The following is a 16,435-nucleotide window of genomic DNA, read 5'->3' as shown; positions in this document are numbered from 1 at the left end:
AAGTCAAAGTTTGATGGAATTCTTTTTTCTATTTCAAGTGTAAGTAAGAGTTTCACATTAAATGGATAAGTGAATGTTGAGTAATATATAGGTGAGATGATTCACAAAACTAATGTGTTAAGGTTTTGTGTTAAGATGTGTTGTTCAATGATAGTTGTTCAATAGACCTCTTAAAATTGCTCACACTTCCGAAGAAAAAAAGTAGATCAGAAGTTAGGAAGTGGATCACCTCCTGCGGCTGTCTTCTACCATCTATGCTGCTACAAATCTAATGGTTGAGAAACCATAAACAGAAATAAATAATAAAGCATCAATAAGAGAGAGAAACTAAACACAAATCTAATGGTTGAGATAAAGGCATGACCAACTGCATCAGAGTTAGAGCAAGATAGGTTTCGAGTCTCGGAAGTTATGACCCGATCGGGTTTACACAAAAAAAAATGGAAGTTATGACTCATTCATTGAGCAATCTGAGGGGCCTATTGAGCAACCATTGTATTCAATTCACTTCCCATAAACCTACTCGTATGGTTGTTCTTGACTCAATATAATGATCACGAGGCTCCTCTCATAAACCAACATTCTTTAACATGAGATACCACTTGTTGTCTATGGCTTTTCAATGGAGAGGAATATGATTAAGGATTGATCATTGTGATTTTGTGGGAAAGAAGGAAGGTGGTCAGAAGAAGTGCTAGAACTGGGTATTGATGGAGATTTTGAATGTTGGGGAAGAGTATATGTGGAGAGGTTGGTTGGTTATGAGTGGTAATGGTGAATTGATTAAGAGTTGATCTAATCATGCAGTATGGAAGTGAGGAAGCAGAAGTGGTAGATAAGGAAGAGTGAATTAGGACAAGACAACTATAATTTAAGGTTAAGAGTGGAAACAAAAAAGTGAATGAAAGTTCTGATTCAATAAATGTAACAAAAACTTTTAATTCATTTAGTCCAACGTATGTAACATCTGCCATCTTGAGACAAACATTTTGATACATGTGTTGATGATAGATGCCAAGATAGACACAATCTATAAACCTAAGTTGTAACTTGTGCTTGTTTTAAGGTCCTGAAGCACAATGCAGAAATATATTGACAGATTGTTTTTATTTAAGCAAAGTCAGGGAATCAAAATACCCATCAGAAAGAACAACACTAGCTCAAAAATGCAGAAACAATTGCACTTCAGAATAAATAATTAATTACCAAACTGTACATTTCATTTCCACAAAACCATAACTAAGCTAGCCTTCCCAATAACAAAATCCAAATAAGAACTATGAACAACACTCAAATCTTACCCTAATACCACCAAAAACCAAGACAACCTCTTGCTTTCCTTACACTAAATTATTTATCTTTATTGTTTTCGTTCTTATTTCGCCCATTCGGCTTACTAACTGCCAACCAAGAATGCCTAAAATGTAACATTCAACATTCACTTTTCTTTTATTATGTGCACTTGCTTTAGGAACTCGAGGAACTTGTAAAATCAAAGAAAGCATCCTAAGTCATCACTGTGTGTTTGCTGTGCTTCTTGTTGAGGTCTTGTTGCCTCTTGACAAATTCATCCTGATTCCCATCAATACCGTGGTCTTCTTTGGTGAGGTAGCTGTCAACTTGTGCGGCAGCTTGCCTTCCCTCTGAAATAGCCCATACCACAAGCGACTGACCACGCCGACAGTCACCTGCTGCAAATACCCCATCAACACTGGTTGAGAAGCGGCCATAATCAGCCTTGAAGTTTGACCTGTTGTCTCGTTCCACACCCAACTTTTCTGCTATAGTCTGGCAAGGCAAAGAAAAGTATTATCAGTTATGGCTTATGGAAATTGCTTTTGTGAAAGCATAAATTGAACTGGAAGAAGATTACTACAAAAAGTCTGCATTTAGCAAGAATCCAATAAAATTTACTGATATAACTTCAAATAATGCAATGTAATAGCGACATATTTGGAACTTGGGAATAAAGCTATTTAAAATACTTACCGCCTCGGGGCCAAGGAATCCCATGGCTAGTAAAACTAGGTCAGCCTCAATAATCTCCTCACTGCCCTCAATTTCTTTAAATTGAAACTTGCCAGTTTCATCTTTCTCCCAGCGAACACGTACCACTTCAAGTCCTTTAACAACTCCATTTTCATCTCCCACAAACCTCTTAGTGAGTACCTCATATGTTCTAGGATCTTTTCCAAATTTAGTTTCAGCTTCTTGGTGACCATAATCAACACGGAATATGCGAGGCCACTGCATTACAGAAAGAGTGGTCAAACTCATGACTAATGAAAAACTGAAAGTCCTATGATAAGTGAAAAAATAATTATTCAAATCTAACCTGAGGCCATGGGTTGCCTGGGGCCCTAGTTGGTGGTGGCTGAGGGAGAAGTTCTAGATTGACAACAGCAGTACAACCATGACGAATGGATGTTCCAATGCAATCTGTGCCAGTGTCACCCCCGCCAATGACCACAACCTTCTTACCCTTGGCAGAGATGTAGTTACCATCCTGTAAATTGCTATCAAGCAAACTTTTAGTGTTTGCATGAAGAAACTCCATGGCAAAATGAACTCCTGATAGCTCCCTTCCAGGCACAGGAAGATCCCTGCATGAAAACGTAACTTCGTTAGAAACATCCTTCTATGTATGCATATTTTGTTCTGTTATAAAGAATTGAACTAAATCCATAGACTGCTGTCATTGTGTCTCACCTTGGCTTTGTAGCTCCAACAGCCAAGACAATGGCATCGTTTTCCTCTCGAAGTCGTTCAAGAGAGTATAAAGGATCAAGCCCAATGTTTGCATTCACCACAAAATTTATTCCTTCCTCAGCCATGAGATTGACTCGCCTTTGAACTATATCCACTTTGTCAGTTTTCATGTTTGGAACTCCATACATCATAAGGCCACCAATGCGATCAGCTCTTTCAAACACTGTTACTATATGACCCATTTTATTTAGCTGATCTGCAGCTGCCAAGCCTGATGGTCCACTTCCAACAATGGCTACTCGTTTTCTGTATCAGAAAATATCTATTAATGACAACGTTCATGTAACAATGAATTAAAAAAATATTTAAAAATTTCTAGCTAGGTCCAGTTCAATATTACTAATGAGGTATTCATATTTGCTTGAAAAAAACAGAACCACAGAAATAAAAACACAACTAAAATGATGTTAAACAGAAAATATATCATACCCAGTTCTCTTGACAGGAGGTCGTGGAATCATCCAACCCTCCTCAAAAGCCTTGTCAATGATAGCACATTCAATATTTTTAATAGAAACTGGATTCTCAATAATACCGAGGACACAAGAACCTTCACAAGGTGCAGGGCAAACCCGCCCAGTGAACTCGGGAAAGTTGTTTGTTTCAAGAAGCCTCTCTAATGCTTCTTGCCACCTATTTTGATACACTAGCTCATTAAATTCCGGTATTTTGTTCCCAAGAGGACATCCAGAATTTTCCTGAAATTTTATGTAAATGTATTTAGATTAAACATGGTTCCAAACAACCTTAGAAGGAAATATACAAGTAATGAAAACTTGAAAATGGCAATGCCCACCTGATGACAAAATGGAGTACCACAGTCCATGCAACGGGCAGACTGTGTTTTCAAAAGTGGACCCGGCTTTGTCTCCATCATCACCTCATTCCAATCATTCAGGCGAACATTAGGATCCCTGTACTGAACACCCTCACGCTCATAAGCAACAAAACCTCTATGTTTAACAGCATCAGTGACCTGACTTGGCCTCTTGGGAGCCTGCAAATATTCGAAGACGTGAGCCAGTTAAAACATATTGCTCTAGGTACTTGTATCTTGCATGTATGTTCATCACATTTAAGTAACAGAAATATAACATCTTTGACCCCATCAATGCAGCAAAGTTTTCACCGGGTTAGTCTAAAATCTTTAAAATAGGACCTGGAGCTACTAGGGGAAAAACCACACACAAACTAAGAAATATACCAGTACAGTAAAAGTAATAACACACAGTAATGCCATCTCCAATAAATGTAAGGCAGTCCCAAAACATAAAAAATGTTTTCGTAACAAACAGAAAATAAAATGGATAAAAATAATAAAACTAATAATAAACAAGAAACTAAAAATTACCTCACTTGGTTTCTCATTCAAAGACGCAGTTGCCAGCTTCTTGAGTTCTTCAAAAGCATCTTTCTCCACTGCTTGGGCTTCATCATCTTGTTCATCTACATCTTCCGCAGCACTCTCCACTGCATCTTTAGAGGCTGCATCAGACTTCATACTTGCAAGAACACGTTTATACTCCCGAGGGAACACCTTGACAAATTTAGGAAGAAGATTATCAAAATCAACAAGCACTTCCTTGGCAAGCAAACTGTTTGTGTGACGTTGATGTTGCTGTATCAACATCCTAAGAGTAATAATGTCCTCTTCCTCTTCAACCTTATCCAGATCTACAAGCTCCAGGTTGCACCGAGACTGGAATGTTCCATCCACATCAAGAACATAAGCAATTCCACCACTCATACCTGCAGCAAAATTTCTACCAGTTTTCCCAAGAACGACAACTGTCCCACCAGTCATGTACTCGCATCCATGATCACCAACACCTTCGACTACAGCCTGAGCCCCAGAATTACGCACACAAAATCTTTCTGCTGCCATCCCATTGAAATATGCCTCACCACGTGTTGCCCCATACAGTGCCACATTGCCAATTAAGATGTTGTCTTTGGGGTCAAAATTGCTTCCTTTTGGAGGATATACTACAACTTTGCCACCTGATAATCCTTTACCAATGTAGTCATTGCTATCACCTTCAAGTTCCAATGTGATTCCAGGACATAGGAATGCACCAAAGCTTTGGCCTGCACTACCAGTAAATTGGATATGGATGGTGTCGGCTGGAAGACCAGCTAAATTGTACCTCTTAGTAACCTCGTGGCTAAGCATAGTTCCCACAGCACGGTTAGTATTGCAGATTGGTGTTTCAATGTATACTGGAAGACCCTTTTCCAAAGCAGCATTGGACAGACTTATGAGCTTATTATCCAAAGCCATGTCCAAGCCATGATCTTGCTTTTGAACACAGTATTGGGCAGCTTCTGGCCGCAGTTCAGCTGCAGGTCTAAGCAATAGAGAGAGATCAATATTCTCTAGTTTTGCATTTCCCTTAACAACTTCTTTATCAACTTCGAGCATATCTGAACGGCCAACCATTTCATTGACTGTTCTAAACCCAAGTTGGGACATAATTTCTCTCATCTCTTCAGCCACCATAAAAAGGAAGTTAATAACATGCTCGGGTTCTCCAGCAAATTTCTCTCTAAGTACTGGATCTTGAGTCGCAATTCCAACAGGACAGGTGTTCTTGTGGCACTTCCGCATCATGATGCAGCCAAGAGTAATGAGTGGAGCAGTACTGAAACCATACTCTTCTGCACCAAGAAGGGCGGCTATGGCCACATCTCTTCCGGTTTTTAGTTGCCCGTCAGTTTGCAGAGTTGTACGACCACGTAGGTCATTAGCAACTAATGTTTGGTGGGTTTCAGCCAGACCAAGTTCCCAAGGCAGTCCGGCACTTTTTATGCCAGTCCATCTGGATGCTCCTGTACCTCCATCATGACCTGAGATCAAGACATGCTCAGCATGACCTTTAACAACTCCACTAGCAATTACCCCAACTCCTGCTTCAGATACTAGTTTCACACTAATTCGAGCAGCTGGGTTGGCATTCTACAAAATGACATAAGGGGTCAAACACAAACAGGAAAAACACCTGTTTTTCCAACAGTCAAACAGAAACACACTGAGAAATAAGTGCAAACAAGAAAATACCTTAAGATCGTGAATCAATTGAGCAAGATCTTCAATTGAATAAATATCGTGATGGGGAGGTGGACTGATGAGCCCTACTCCGGCTGTTGAATTCCTAGTAATAGCAATGTCTCCTATAACCTTGTGGCCAGGAAGTTCACCTCCTTCACCAGGTTTTGCTCCCTGAGGATTACAACTATAACGTTAAGACACTGCCATACCACCTTAAGTAAAAAACTACACTTTTACTAAACCTCACCAAAGAAAAAACGTAGGTTTCGATTAATGACGCAAGAGCACCCATAGGTGCCTTTATGTCACAGCATCATCTGCCATGAATATAAATTCATAAACAACAGAACCGTATGTCCAACAGGAATGCAGGAGCACCAGTTGATGAAATTTTTATTGGAAGCTGAGTAAAAGGACAATAACCTTCATTGAAAAAAACAAGTTAAACCAATTACCTGGGCCATCTTTATCTGAAGTTCATCAGCATTTGTGAGGTAGTAACTTGAAACACCAAATCTCCCACTAGCAACCTGCTTAATGGCACTCCTTTTGGGATTCCTTGAGCCATCAGCAAGAGGCTCCATACGAGATGGTTGCTCACCTCCCTCACCTACAACAGATATTCAAGAAAAAATCATTAGAAAGTCAGAAATTGAGTAGAATAATCTTATCACTTATTGAATGAGATTTGCAAAATAGTGTTTCATGAAAAAATTGTGCTTGGATGTTTAGTCAATATTTGGCAATGGGTAAAAGACTAAACATTTATGTTCCCCTCCTTTGGGTAAGAAAACAAAATGTGACTCAACATTCTTAATCAAGTTTGACAAACCTGTGTTGGATTTCCCTCCAATTTTGTTCATTGCCGTTGCTAATGCTGTGTGGGCCTCCAATGATATTGACCCATAACTCATAGCCCCAGTGCAAAACCGTTTAACAATTTCACTAGCAGGTTCAACTTCACTAATAGGAACCTTACTTGCTGCATCTTTAAACTTCAGGAGCCCTCGCAAATTGCAAGCCTTATTCAATTCATGAATGATCTTGGAATACTGTTTATATGCTTCTACACTGTTAGTTCTGGCAGCCTCTTGAAGCTTTGCAATAGCAAGTGGATCATTCAGATGAACTTCGCCACCTTTTCTCCAATGATAATCTCCAGGGTTTGGCAATGCTACTGCTTCTGCACTTCCAGGAGAGAAATTCCGAGAAGGAAAAGCCAACTCATGCAGATCAAGTGCATCTTGAGCAAGCATCTCAAACGTTGCACCCTCAACTCGACTTGGAGTTCCAGCAAAGCACTTTTCGATCACTTCTGAAGAAAGACCCAGAGCTTCAAATATCTGAGCACCTTTATATGAGGCCAAAGTTGATATTCCCATCTTGGCAAGAACCTTCATCATCCCATAGGTGCTTGCTTTGAAATACTTCTTGACCAACTCATCCTTTGAGTTGAAATCACCACTTGCTTTTGGTGGGATCTTTCCGTCAACCTGCAGTCGCCAAATTGCCTCTATAGCCAAATATGGGCATATAGCATCAGCGCCAAAACCAACAAGTGTGCAGAAATGGTGCACTTCGCGTGGCTCAGCTGATTCAACCATTAGGGCAACTCTTGTGCGCTCAAGTGTTTTAACTAGATGTTGGTGGACTGCACCAACAGCCAAAAGAGAGCTCACAGCAACACGTTTCTTTGAGAAGGCTACAAATTCAAACAAAGATTTAAATACATTAGGTGAATGTGGCTATATGGTATATTTATGCAACAGAAAGATAACATCGAAGTAGAATACCTCTATCAGAAAGAACAAGGGTGGTGTAGCCTTCACTAATTGCATTGTGTGCTTCTGTGCATATCCTGTCTAAGGCTTCCTCCAACCCTTTCTTACCACGTTCCTTTGAGTAAGTAATGTCTATAACTTTGCTCCTCCATCCCCTATAATTCATTTTTTTGATGGCTTCCATTTCCTTAGTGGATAAAAGGGGACCTTTTAGTGAAAGGCGGTGGCATTGTTCCTCAGTGGTTTCTGTCAGATCACCTTCTGGACCAACCATACAACGCATCGAAGTGACTATTTTCTCTCGAATAGGATCGATAGGAGGATTTGTCACTTGAGCAAACATTTGTTTGAAATACTCAAAAGTGAGTTTTTCTCTATTAGACATGACAGCTAATGGAGTATCATTTCCCATTGAACCAAGTGCTTCGACACCATCCTTTGCCATGGGAAGTAATAGTATTTCCAATGATTCTACAGAATACCTACATAAAGAAGAGCAACAATAGTAAAAAAAAACTTCCTTTGTGAATATGGTGGATAGATTGGAAGAATTACACAGTAAGGAGGTTACGTACCCAAAAGCTTTCAATGGAGCCAGCAAACCTTGAATTCCCATATTTTCCATATCCACATCATCATTAGACAGCTGTTGTTCATGGAAGATGCAATAATTAGACTTGACCATGAGATATTTATAAGAAATTGACATTGGTTTTTATGTTATACTTACTGGAGGCACTCCTGATATGGTTGGTGGCACAATATCAGATTCATGAACAGAGTCAACTATGTCCTTCAGTTCGATCTTCTGCTTTTCAAGCCAATCTCCATAGGGTCTTGCCAATGAGTATTGCTCTTTTAAGGCATCATCGTTCACAACTATTTGCTTCTCAAAATCCACCAGAAGCATCATGCCTGGATTTAGTCTTCCTTTCCTGCACACATCTTCTGGAGGAATATCTACAACGCCGACTTCACTTGCCATTATAACCCGTCCACTGTGGGTGACATAGAAGCGGCCAGGTCGTAGTCCATTCCTATCTAATGTAGCTCCAAGATAGTGACCATCGGTAACTGAAATAATATTATATTAGATTAGGCATCAAATCAAATACTAGCATGTATCGAGAGGAAAATAGAAGTGTGGTCCCAGAAAATTTACATGAGATAAGAGCTGGCCCATCCCATGGCTCCATCAGAGCTGAATAGTATTCATAAAATGCTTTACGCTGAGGGTCCATGTTCTTGTCGTTCTGCCACGCTTCAGGAATCATCATCATAACAGCTTCCGGAAGACTTTTTCCAGAATGAAGCAAAAACTCGAGGACACCATCAAAACATCCTGCAGATGGAAAAACCATGCGTCATGATTCAGTAATATGACCACAGTTTAGCAAGCTAACAAAAAAGTCATAGAAGCTTCACCTGAATCTGATGAATTTGCATCCACAATCGGTAAAAACTTCTTTAAATCATTCTCTGATAAGCCAAGTTCCTTGCATTTCAGTAGGCCCTCACGTGCTTTTATCCTACAAAATACACCAGATTAGCTGATATATCTACACCACTTCAATCAAAAGACCGTGAATAATACCCCGAATACACAACACTTAATGCCGTTAATCCCATGCATAATCAACTACGATGATGATGACATTACTTGCACAATGGACTTGGACACTTTCTACATTAGAGGGGGGAAAGGAAACACAATCATGTGTGACTCCAACAGACAATGTCTACTATTTTATTGATCCATTTCACCAACACTGGGATGATAACACAGTTTAAATTTGAAGTGCAACATAGTATTCATTTGTATGGGTGGTTTAATTAAAACTAGAGTACAGCAAAACTTTTTCAAGACATACCAGTTAACATTGCCTCTGAGTGTGTTGATTTCCCCGTTGTGGCCCAATACACGAAAAGGTTGGGCACGATCCCAACTAGGGAAAGTATTTGTAGAGAATCGGGAATGTATCTACAGAGAAGTATACCAAATTATGAGTTTTCATGGTTACGTTCTTATAATAGTGTAAAAATCAAAGTAAAACGTCAAGTGCAGTTTTCTTCCAGCACTTCGATATAAACATATACTGAAGTACCAGTAGAAATTACAAAAATCCTATCCACTTTCACCAAAGTGATTATTCCCTTCACAACTCTGAAGAAATTGTCATCCAGACCAACTAGAAAGCATCGGCAGAAATTTCTGCAAACATGATTATCTTGATAATGAACTTTCTTACCAACTCAACCATTGCATCTAATCCAGCATCCAAAATCAAATAGTAATCAAGGAAGCGGAAGAACTTAAGAGATCATTCAAACCTCAATGCCTCAGAAGTCATTCCCCAACCTTGCACCTCTTCAGTTACTGGTTGTTCCTATGCTGTTTGTTGGAGTATAGAGTTAGTGGAGGAAGAAGATGAGTTAATGGGCAAAATATTTACCAGGGCCATGTAGCTCGTAAACCTTTCATTGCCAAGATCTGCATAATAATATTCCCCCAACTGAGCTGGTGTTAGCTGACCTTTGTAAATAACAGTCCTGTACAGAATTGAAGAATCGTCAGAAATTTGAAATTTATTATTAGACAACTGCAGCAGTAACCAGAATTTACTTCTCAAGAAATCAGGATGCATCTTTGACAGCGCACCTAGATGAAAGTGAACAGATATAGAAATCTGTAATTCCGTCGCTTTGGAGGTTTAACGCAGATGTAATAGAAACCATGCTGAGCTTCCTTAATATGTACATCTGCATGTAAAGTATATCTATTAATCACTATTCAGTTGAAGCAAAATGAGCTAAACCAAATTCTTATATATCCTTTTTTTCTTAGCAATAAACTCTACTTTGACCAGGATATTATGTCTAACTCATAATATTAACTGAAGTAATTCACTTGCTAATCTTTTCTTTTGTAAGGTAATCCCAATTCAATCATTTGTTCACCAGCTTAAACGTACCTGTTTCTCCAAATCAACTTTTGAGTCAGAACTTGGTGTAAGAAACACTTGTTCAATCACTGGTTCAGTCAGCTGGGCTGATTTGCCCAACCCTGTGTTATCGGTGGGCACAGAACGCCAACCAAGAACCTTGTGACCAAGAGACTCGGCAACCTTAAGCAAAAAGCAAAGTAGTATTGTCAGTAGAAGACCAAATCACTACAAGGATAATAGCAAAAGGAACGCAATACAAATACAATGCAGCAAAAAGAAATCGCATGGTGTACTAAGATAGTAGTATAAGGTAGCTTGAAAACCTCATGCATAAAATCAAATTTCAAACAAGACAAAATAAACATCATAATTAGACTCGGCAACCATGAGTTTTCATTAAAAGACAAAATCACTAGCGATTAGAAAAAGAAACACGGTATATAAGTAACGCATTTTTTAGTGTAAATTCAGCACAATTAAACTGGCAGATACAAGGCATGAAAAACATATGGTATGCTAAAGTATGGCAGAAACACAATCTTCTTTTGGCAGAAACACAGTCTATTTATGCATGAAATCAAATCATATTTCAGAATTAGATTTACCTTAGTAAATATATTTTTGCTTTCCTTTCTCCGACTACCGGATTTAGGTAAGAAAAACATGCCAACTGCATAGTTTCCTTGAGGAGGAAGCTGAAAATCCACAACCTGTAATAAGGCAAACCCATTACAATCATCAGCTTCTTCCAATATAACAGGTGAAAGATACAAAAACAACTCCCAATAAATCAAATGTTTTCAGTTAAAATTGATTTTTCTATTCTCACTATTAATTCCAAAATTGGCACTTTATTTTCACTTTGGAATAAGTCACATTTAGTTTTTTAGTTTTACTGTTACAAGTGAAAACAAAAAAAAGAAATAAAGCATTTTCTAAAACCAAACAGGCCTAAGAAATACACCCAAAATCCAAAAATGAAGAAGGAAAATAGAATTTATTTTATATAAATAGGTAAGAATATTATGGCCACAGTATTTCTTGAAGTCCATAAGTCATGTTCTTCAAAAATACATTAAATAAGTTAGTAACATACTACTAATAATAATATTACAAAATAATTGTGGGAGAAATTTTAGCAACTAATATTACAAATACATAAACATAGTTTTGGAGGATATTTTTTTATCAAAATTGTGAAGGATATTTTATAAATAAAGTGGAAAAATAGTCAACTCAGAGTTTATGAATTAAATCCTAAAAGAAAACAAAAAAAAATAATAAAAGAAAGAGACAGCCAAAAAAGTATATACTGCTACTACCTGATTGGGGAGCAAAATACTTTCATAAATTTTACTTTTTAAATAAAAACAAATAAAATTTCATAAAAGCAAATAAAAACATCACATAAAAGCAAACAAAAACATCACATGTGCTTATAAGAACATCAATCACTCAACAACAACAACCAACAACCAAAACAACATCAATCAATCACTCAAACAAGAACAAAAATTAAATTCAGATAGATAATTCCTTTTTCTAAAATATATTCAAATCAAATAAAAAAGTAGATACATAAACAAACAAGAAAAAAAAAACAGAAACATTTTATTTTGTCAAAAAAAAAAGAAAAAAAAAAAAAAAAAAACGTGCCTCTTGGTAGAAGCCATGAGGCAAAGCCACAAGTATACCAGCACCATCACCGGTATTTGCTTCACATCCACAAGCACCTCTATGTGTCATCCTAACCAACATCTCCAACGCATCAGTTACCTATATAAATACACACAAAAACATCAATCTCAATCAAATCATTTACATGCTACCAGATACTCAGACACCTGACATAACACTGACACATCACATCTTAACACTTGCGATCATTTTGAAAGATTAAGTAAATCAATTGAAAATAATCGCATGTGTCATGTCAAACACACAGACATATGTTTTTATCATAAGTGTCTGATGTCGAGTCAGACACCTGACATACACTTTTTGATCAAAAATGTCGATGCTACAGGGATAATCGTTAACATTGAATAAAGAAAAACTACAATCCTCTAACCGTTTTTCGACTACTTTGACCGTTCAATTCAGCAACAAATCCAACACCACAAGAATCCTTATCAAAAGCCGGATCATAAAGTCCCATCGGTTTATCCGGCACAGCCGAAAACGACGACTTAACCGCCACTCTGAGCTTCGGCAACCTCCCTAATCCACCGGATTCCCAAAGCTGAATCCTCTCCAAACCACCACCACTTCGCAATTTCGTCCCTAACCACCTCTTCCTCTCCACACACGTGGCAGAACATCTTGTAACCCTCGCTAACGGACGTAAACGCGCGCTAGGGTTACTTATAGCGTTTATCTGAGGATTGTTTAACGCCGTAAACGTTAACGAAAGAGAATTCGACATTGGAGATTAAAATTATTTCAAAAATTGATTCGCGTTTTCGAGTTTTGGCTTTTTCTAACTGTTATTCAGTTTTGTTTGTTATTATATGTAACAGATCTGAGATTGATGAAACTGAAGAACAATAAGATCCAGATTTTGGAGAAGTGGTTATGTGGAGATTCGAATCTGAAAAACTGAAAAAACTAAAACAACAACAACAAGAGAGAAAAAAACAAGAGAGAAAGAGAGAGAAATAGTCTGAGAGAGAAGGGAGAGAGAGAATAGCGGCGATTGTGTGAGGGAGAGATCGAAGAGAAAGAGAAGAAGAAGGATTTATAGAGAAAACAGGAAGAAGAAAATGAACTGGGACCACACAGTTATTTTTACTCGAGTTTAATTAGTATCGAGTGGTAGTGCAAATTATTTTACACGCATAATTAATGTAAATATTTTGAATTGTCGTATCAATTAATGTTTTTAATTTATACGATATTGATTATGTGTAAAGTTGTTTTTATCAATTCATCATAATTAAACTCAATTTAATAGATATGATAAATCATGTGTTACTATATATCAAATCAAATGTTGTCAAATCAATTAATGCATGTGATAAATCAACGAGTAATGATATTTGTACATCTCTTTCTTACAACTTTCATAATAACTTTGTTTTTCTCTTCTATGATTGGTCAAAAATAATAGAGAAAGAAAAAGGAAGAGAGAAAATAAAAGTATAATGTAAGTATGAGATAGAAAGTTGTCAAAAGGTTGTTAAAAAATAGTTGTACAAATATCATTTCTCTAGATCAACTCTTTCGCTTTACAGTTTTATCTCCTTTTTGTGGAGTTCGGAGTTCGAAACCTGGACTTTTTATATATTGTGCATTGTCCTTAACAATTGAGTTAAGTTTACGGTGATCTACAATTTATCATTTAAGAAAGAGAGTTAGTTTATGTTTTTGACATGTTATTTATTGCTGATGAAGAAAAAGATGTATAATAAATAGGGAAATATGGATAAAGAAATAATTAATATAGTTTAAAATAGCAAAGATATCTTATAAAAAATGACAAAAGTTCACCAAAAGAATCTTATAATTAGAAACGGAGATAGTACTTTTAAACGAATTAAATGAAGTGGTGTTACATAATTAGTTGTATGTGCAAAATAGTTTTACATTGCCCATACATACTAACTAAACTTTTTTCTAATGTAACCAAGTTGTTTGGACTCTAGTGGCAAGGAGCTCCTTCCAATGACGTATCCGGAGAATATCGGGTACGATTTCAAGGGGAACAACGCTTGGCCAGTGCGCATGAGCCAGATTAATCGACCACCTTTGATTGGTCGGAAACCGGTGCGAAAGAAGAAAAAAAAACTTTTTTCTAATGTTGGTAAAAAAATATTAGTGGAAATTAAATTGTTTTTGCTATTAGACTTTAATTAATATAATATGTCACTACATAATTATTTTTAAAAAAATGTTATCAAGTATCTTTGAAGCATTTGTTAATTTAGAAGTTTAACGCAGAAATTTTATTTTAGAAATTGTCTTTTTTTCATCGAAATCATTAAAGAAAAATTGTCTTCTTCACATGTGTTTTAAACACACTTGTTTGCAAGGCCATCCCCGACAATTCGGAGGACTCTTTACAATCTTGACAATTTTTCATTTAAAAATAATTGAAAAAAATCTAAGGACTTTTACCCACAGACAAATAGACATTTACCTATGGATAATGCATAATTGACGGTAAAATTGATGTCTTTGGACTTTTATCTACGGAAAAATGACATTTAATGACAAAATTTGGTAGTTGGTACAAGTTTTTTTTCGCTTTTTTCAAATTTTTAAGCCCCTCTAACTTTGAGACCCTATGTCCATGGCCTCGATGCACTTGCACAGGATCGACCTTGCTTGTTTGCGTAGCCATAATTTTAAACATGTGTAACCTCAAAAAAAAAAAAGTGTCTAATATATGTTGTCATTTTTTTTTTTTTGAAGTTAAACTAACCCCCTCAAATTGGCACCAGAGAGAATCGAACTTGAGACCTTGAGGAGGAGCACACTCACATATCCCAAGTCAATACTACTAGGCCAACCCAAGTGGGTTTATATGTTGTCATGTTACTTAATAAATAGTTTTTTTTTTTGTGAAGTAATCTAGTTGTTAGAATTCACCTTTTTCAAAATGAATAAGTGGGGTGTTATGGGTTTGAACCTTAACCTATATATATAACAATGCATGTTTCTGCCAATTGAGTTAAGTTCACGGGAACAATTAATAAATAGATTTATCATATTCATTAATCAACGTTATAATATTAAATGAATGTTAAAAATATTGGAGATTCCCTTCAAAAAAAAAATATTTGAGATAAAGCCAAAAAAAATATTGGAGATTGACTAATTATATTAATTAAATTTAGGAAATGCTAACTATTGTTCTTAGGCATTGGATATATGAACAAAAATAAAAATTTTGTGTTGAAAAATGATAAAAATAATAAATCAACTTGTAAAAAATTAATAAATTATTGTTTTCAATATAAAGCTATTAATTTTTGTTACCTTAATGATTGCCCTCAGAGTAATGAATAGCAAAACCCATTAAATTTTTACCGCCAACAATACCAACAAGAACTGAAAGCGCTCTTTAAAAAAAAAACACTGCGAGCGTTTGCACTGTTTTTTCTGTTTTATTAGCTGACAGCTAAGGATTCAAACAGATGACACGTGTGAGATGCGTCTATGCGGCACGCGACAGCCGTTTCTGTGATTGGGTCCCATTGTTTTATGTTTTGGCTCGTGTGTGATGACATGTTACATAGATTTGTTCTTGTTCTGGTAAAATAGATTGAAACTATATTAACTAATTATGGTAAGTGAAAATATAAAACTAACTTTATCCGATTTTCGTTCTTATCCATTTGCTTTTTACTTTTAACTTTTACTTTTACTTTTGTGAGTAAGAGAATATGAGATTTTGTAAATAATAGATTAGATATTAGCTATTCTTTGCGTCCCATAATAAATGACTCATTTGCAAAAAAATATTTTTTTGAAAAGAATTGAGCCATTTCATTTTTTAATATAATATTAATTATTATTTTTTCAATCATAATTCTAATTAATATTACTTTTAGCATTTTCAATTTAATATATTTTAGGCCAAATACTACTTTTGGTCTTTTTAGTTTGACATAATTCTCAAGTTAATCCTTTAAGTTTCGAAAGTTTCAAATATATCATTTTAGTTGCTAAATTATTTCACTGTTACCCCTGTTGTCAGTCTCCGTTTAGCTGATGTTGATGAAGCCGTTAAATTGTTAACTTGGATCAAAATGGTGCCTTTTAAAAGTTCGAGGGTGTAAAAACGCTAAGTTTAATGGTCATAAATGATCATTTATAGTCCTAGAAAAGCAACTATTTGCAACAACAAATGTCTTTCTAACACTATTCAACGACATATATAATGCTAG

General features: G+C 36.3%; 1 protein-coding gene across 2 annotated transcripts; it reads right to left on the bottom strand.

The window, feature by feature from the left end:
- Positions 1-925: 925 nt before the first annotated feature.
- LOC25482265 (glutamate synthase [NADH], amyloplastic) lies at positions 926-12,969 on the bottom strand. Of its 2 annotated transcripts, XM_013610814.2 has the most exons (22): positions 12,616-12,969; positions 12,201-12,320; positions 11,150-11,254; positions 10,572-10,724; positions 10,259-10,359; positions 10,053-10,149; positions 9,471-9,580; positions 9,025-9,128; positions 8,762-8,941; positions 8,330-8,673; positions 8,175-8,245; positions 7,612-8,081; positions 6,651-7,520; positions 6,274-6,428; positions 5,828-5,989; positions 4,121-5,725; positions 3,566-3,766; positions 3,199-3,467; positions 2,710-3,015; positions 2,336-2,603; positions 1,990-2,247; positions 926-1,788 (listed from the first exon to the last, which is right to left on the bottom strand). In XM_013610814.2, the coding sequence occupies exons 1-22, from the start codon at positions 12,967-12,969 to the stop codon at positions 1,507-1,509; spliced, it is 6,585 nt and encodes a 2,194-aa protein (XP_013466268.1). In that variant the 3' UTR covers positions 926-1,506. The 2 variants fall into 2 exon arrangements, with proteins under 2 accessions (XP_013466268.1, XP_024631241.1); XM_024775473.2 differs by lacking the exons at positions 10,053-10,149; positions 10,259-10,359; positions 10,572-10,724; ... (1 more) ...; positions 12,201-12,320; positions 12,616-12,969 and adding an exon at positions 9,849-9,967.
- Between the last annotated feature and the right edge of the window lie 3,466 nt (positions 12,970-16,435).

Source organism: Medicago truncatula, chromosome 1, assembly GCF_003473485.1.
Source record: "Medicago truncatula cultivar Jemalong A17 chromosome 1, MtrunA17r5.0-ANR, whole genome shotgun sequence".
In the NCBI taxonomy this organism is placed as follows: domain Eukaryota; kingdom Viridiplantae; phylum Streptophyta; class Magnoliopsida; order Fabales; family Fabaceae; genus Medicago; species Medicago truncatula.
This window is presented reverse-complemented; position numbering and strand designations above follow the sequence as displayed.

Bases quoted from the DNA above. Each gene is read 5' to 3' on its own strand.
- LOC25482265 (XM_013610814.2), bottom strand. From the start codon at position 12,969: ATGTCGAATTCTCTTTCGTTAACGTTTACGGCGTTAAACAATCCTCAG. The intron at 9,581-10,052 runs GTAAATATTTTG...ACTTCTCTGTAG, and splicing joins TTACGAGCTACATGGCCCTG to ATACATTCCCGATTCTCTAC. The intron at 8,674-8,761 runs GTAAATTTTCTG...ATATTATTTCAG, and splicing joins TGGGCCAGCTCTTATCTCAT to TTACCGATGGTCACTATCTT.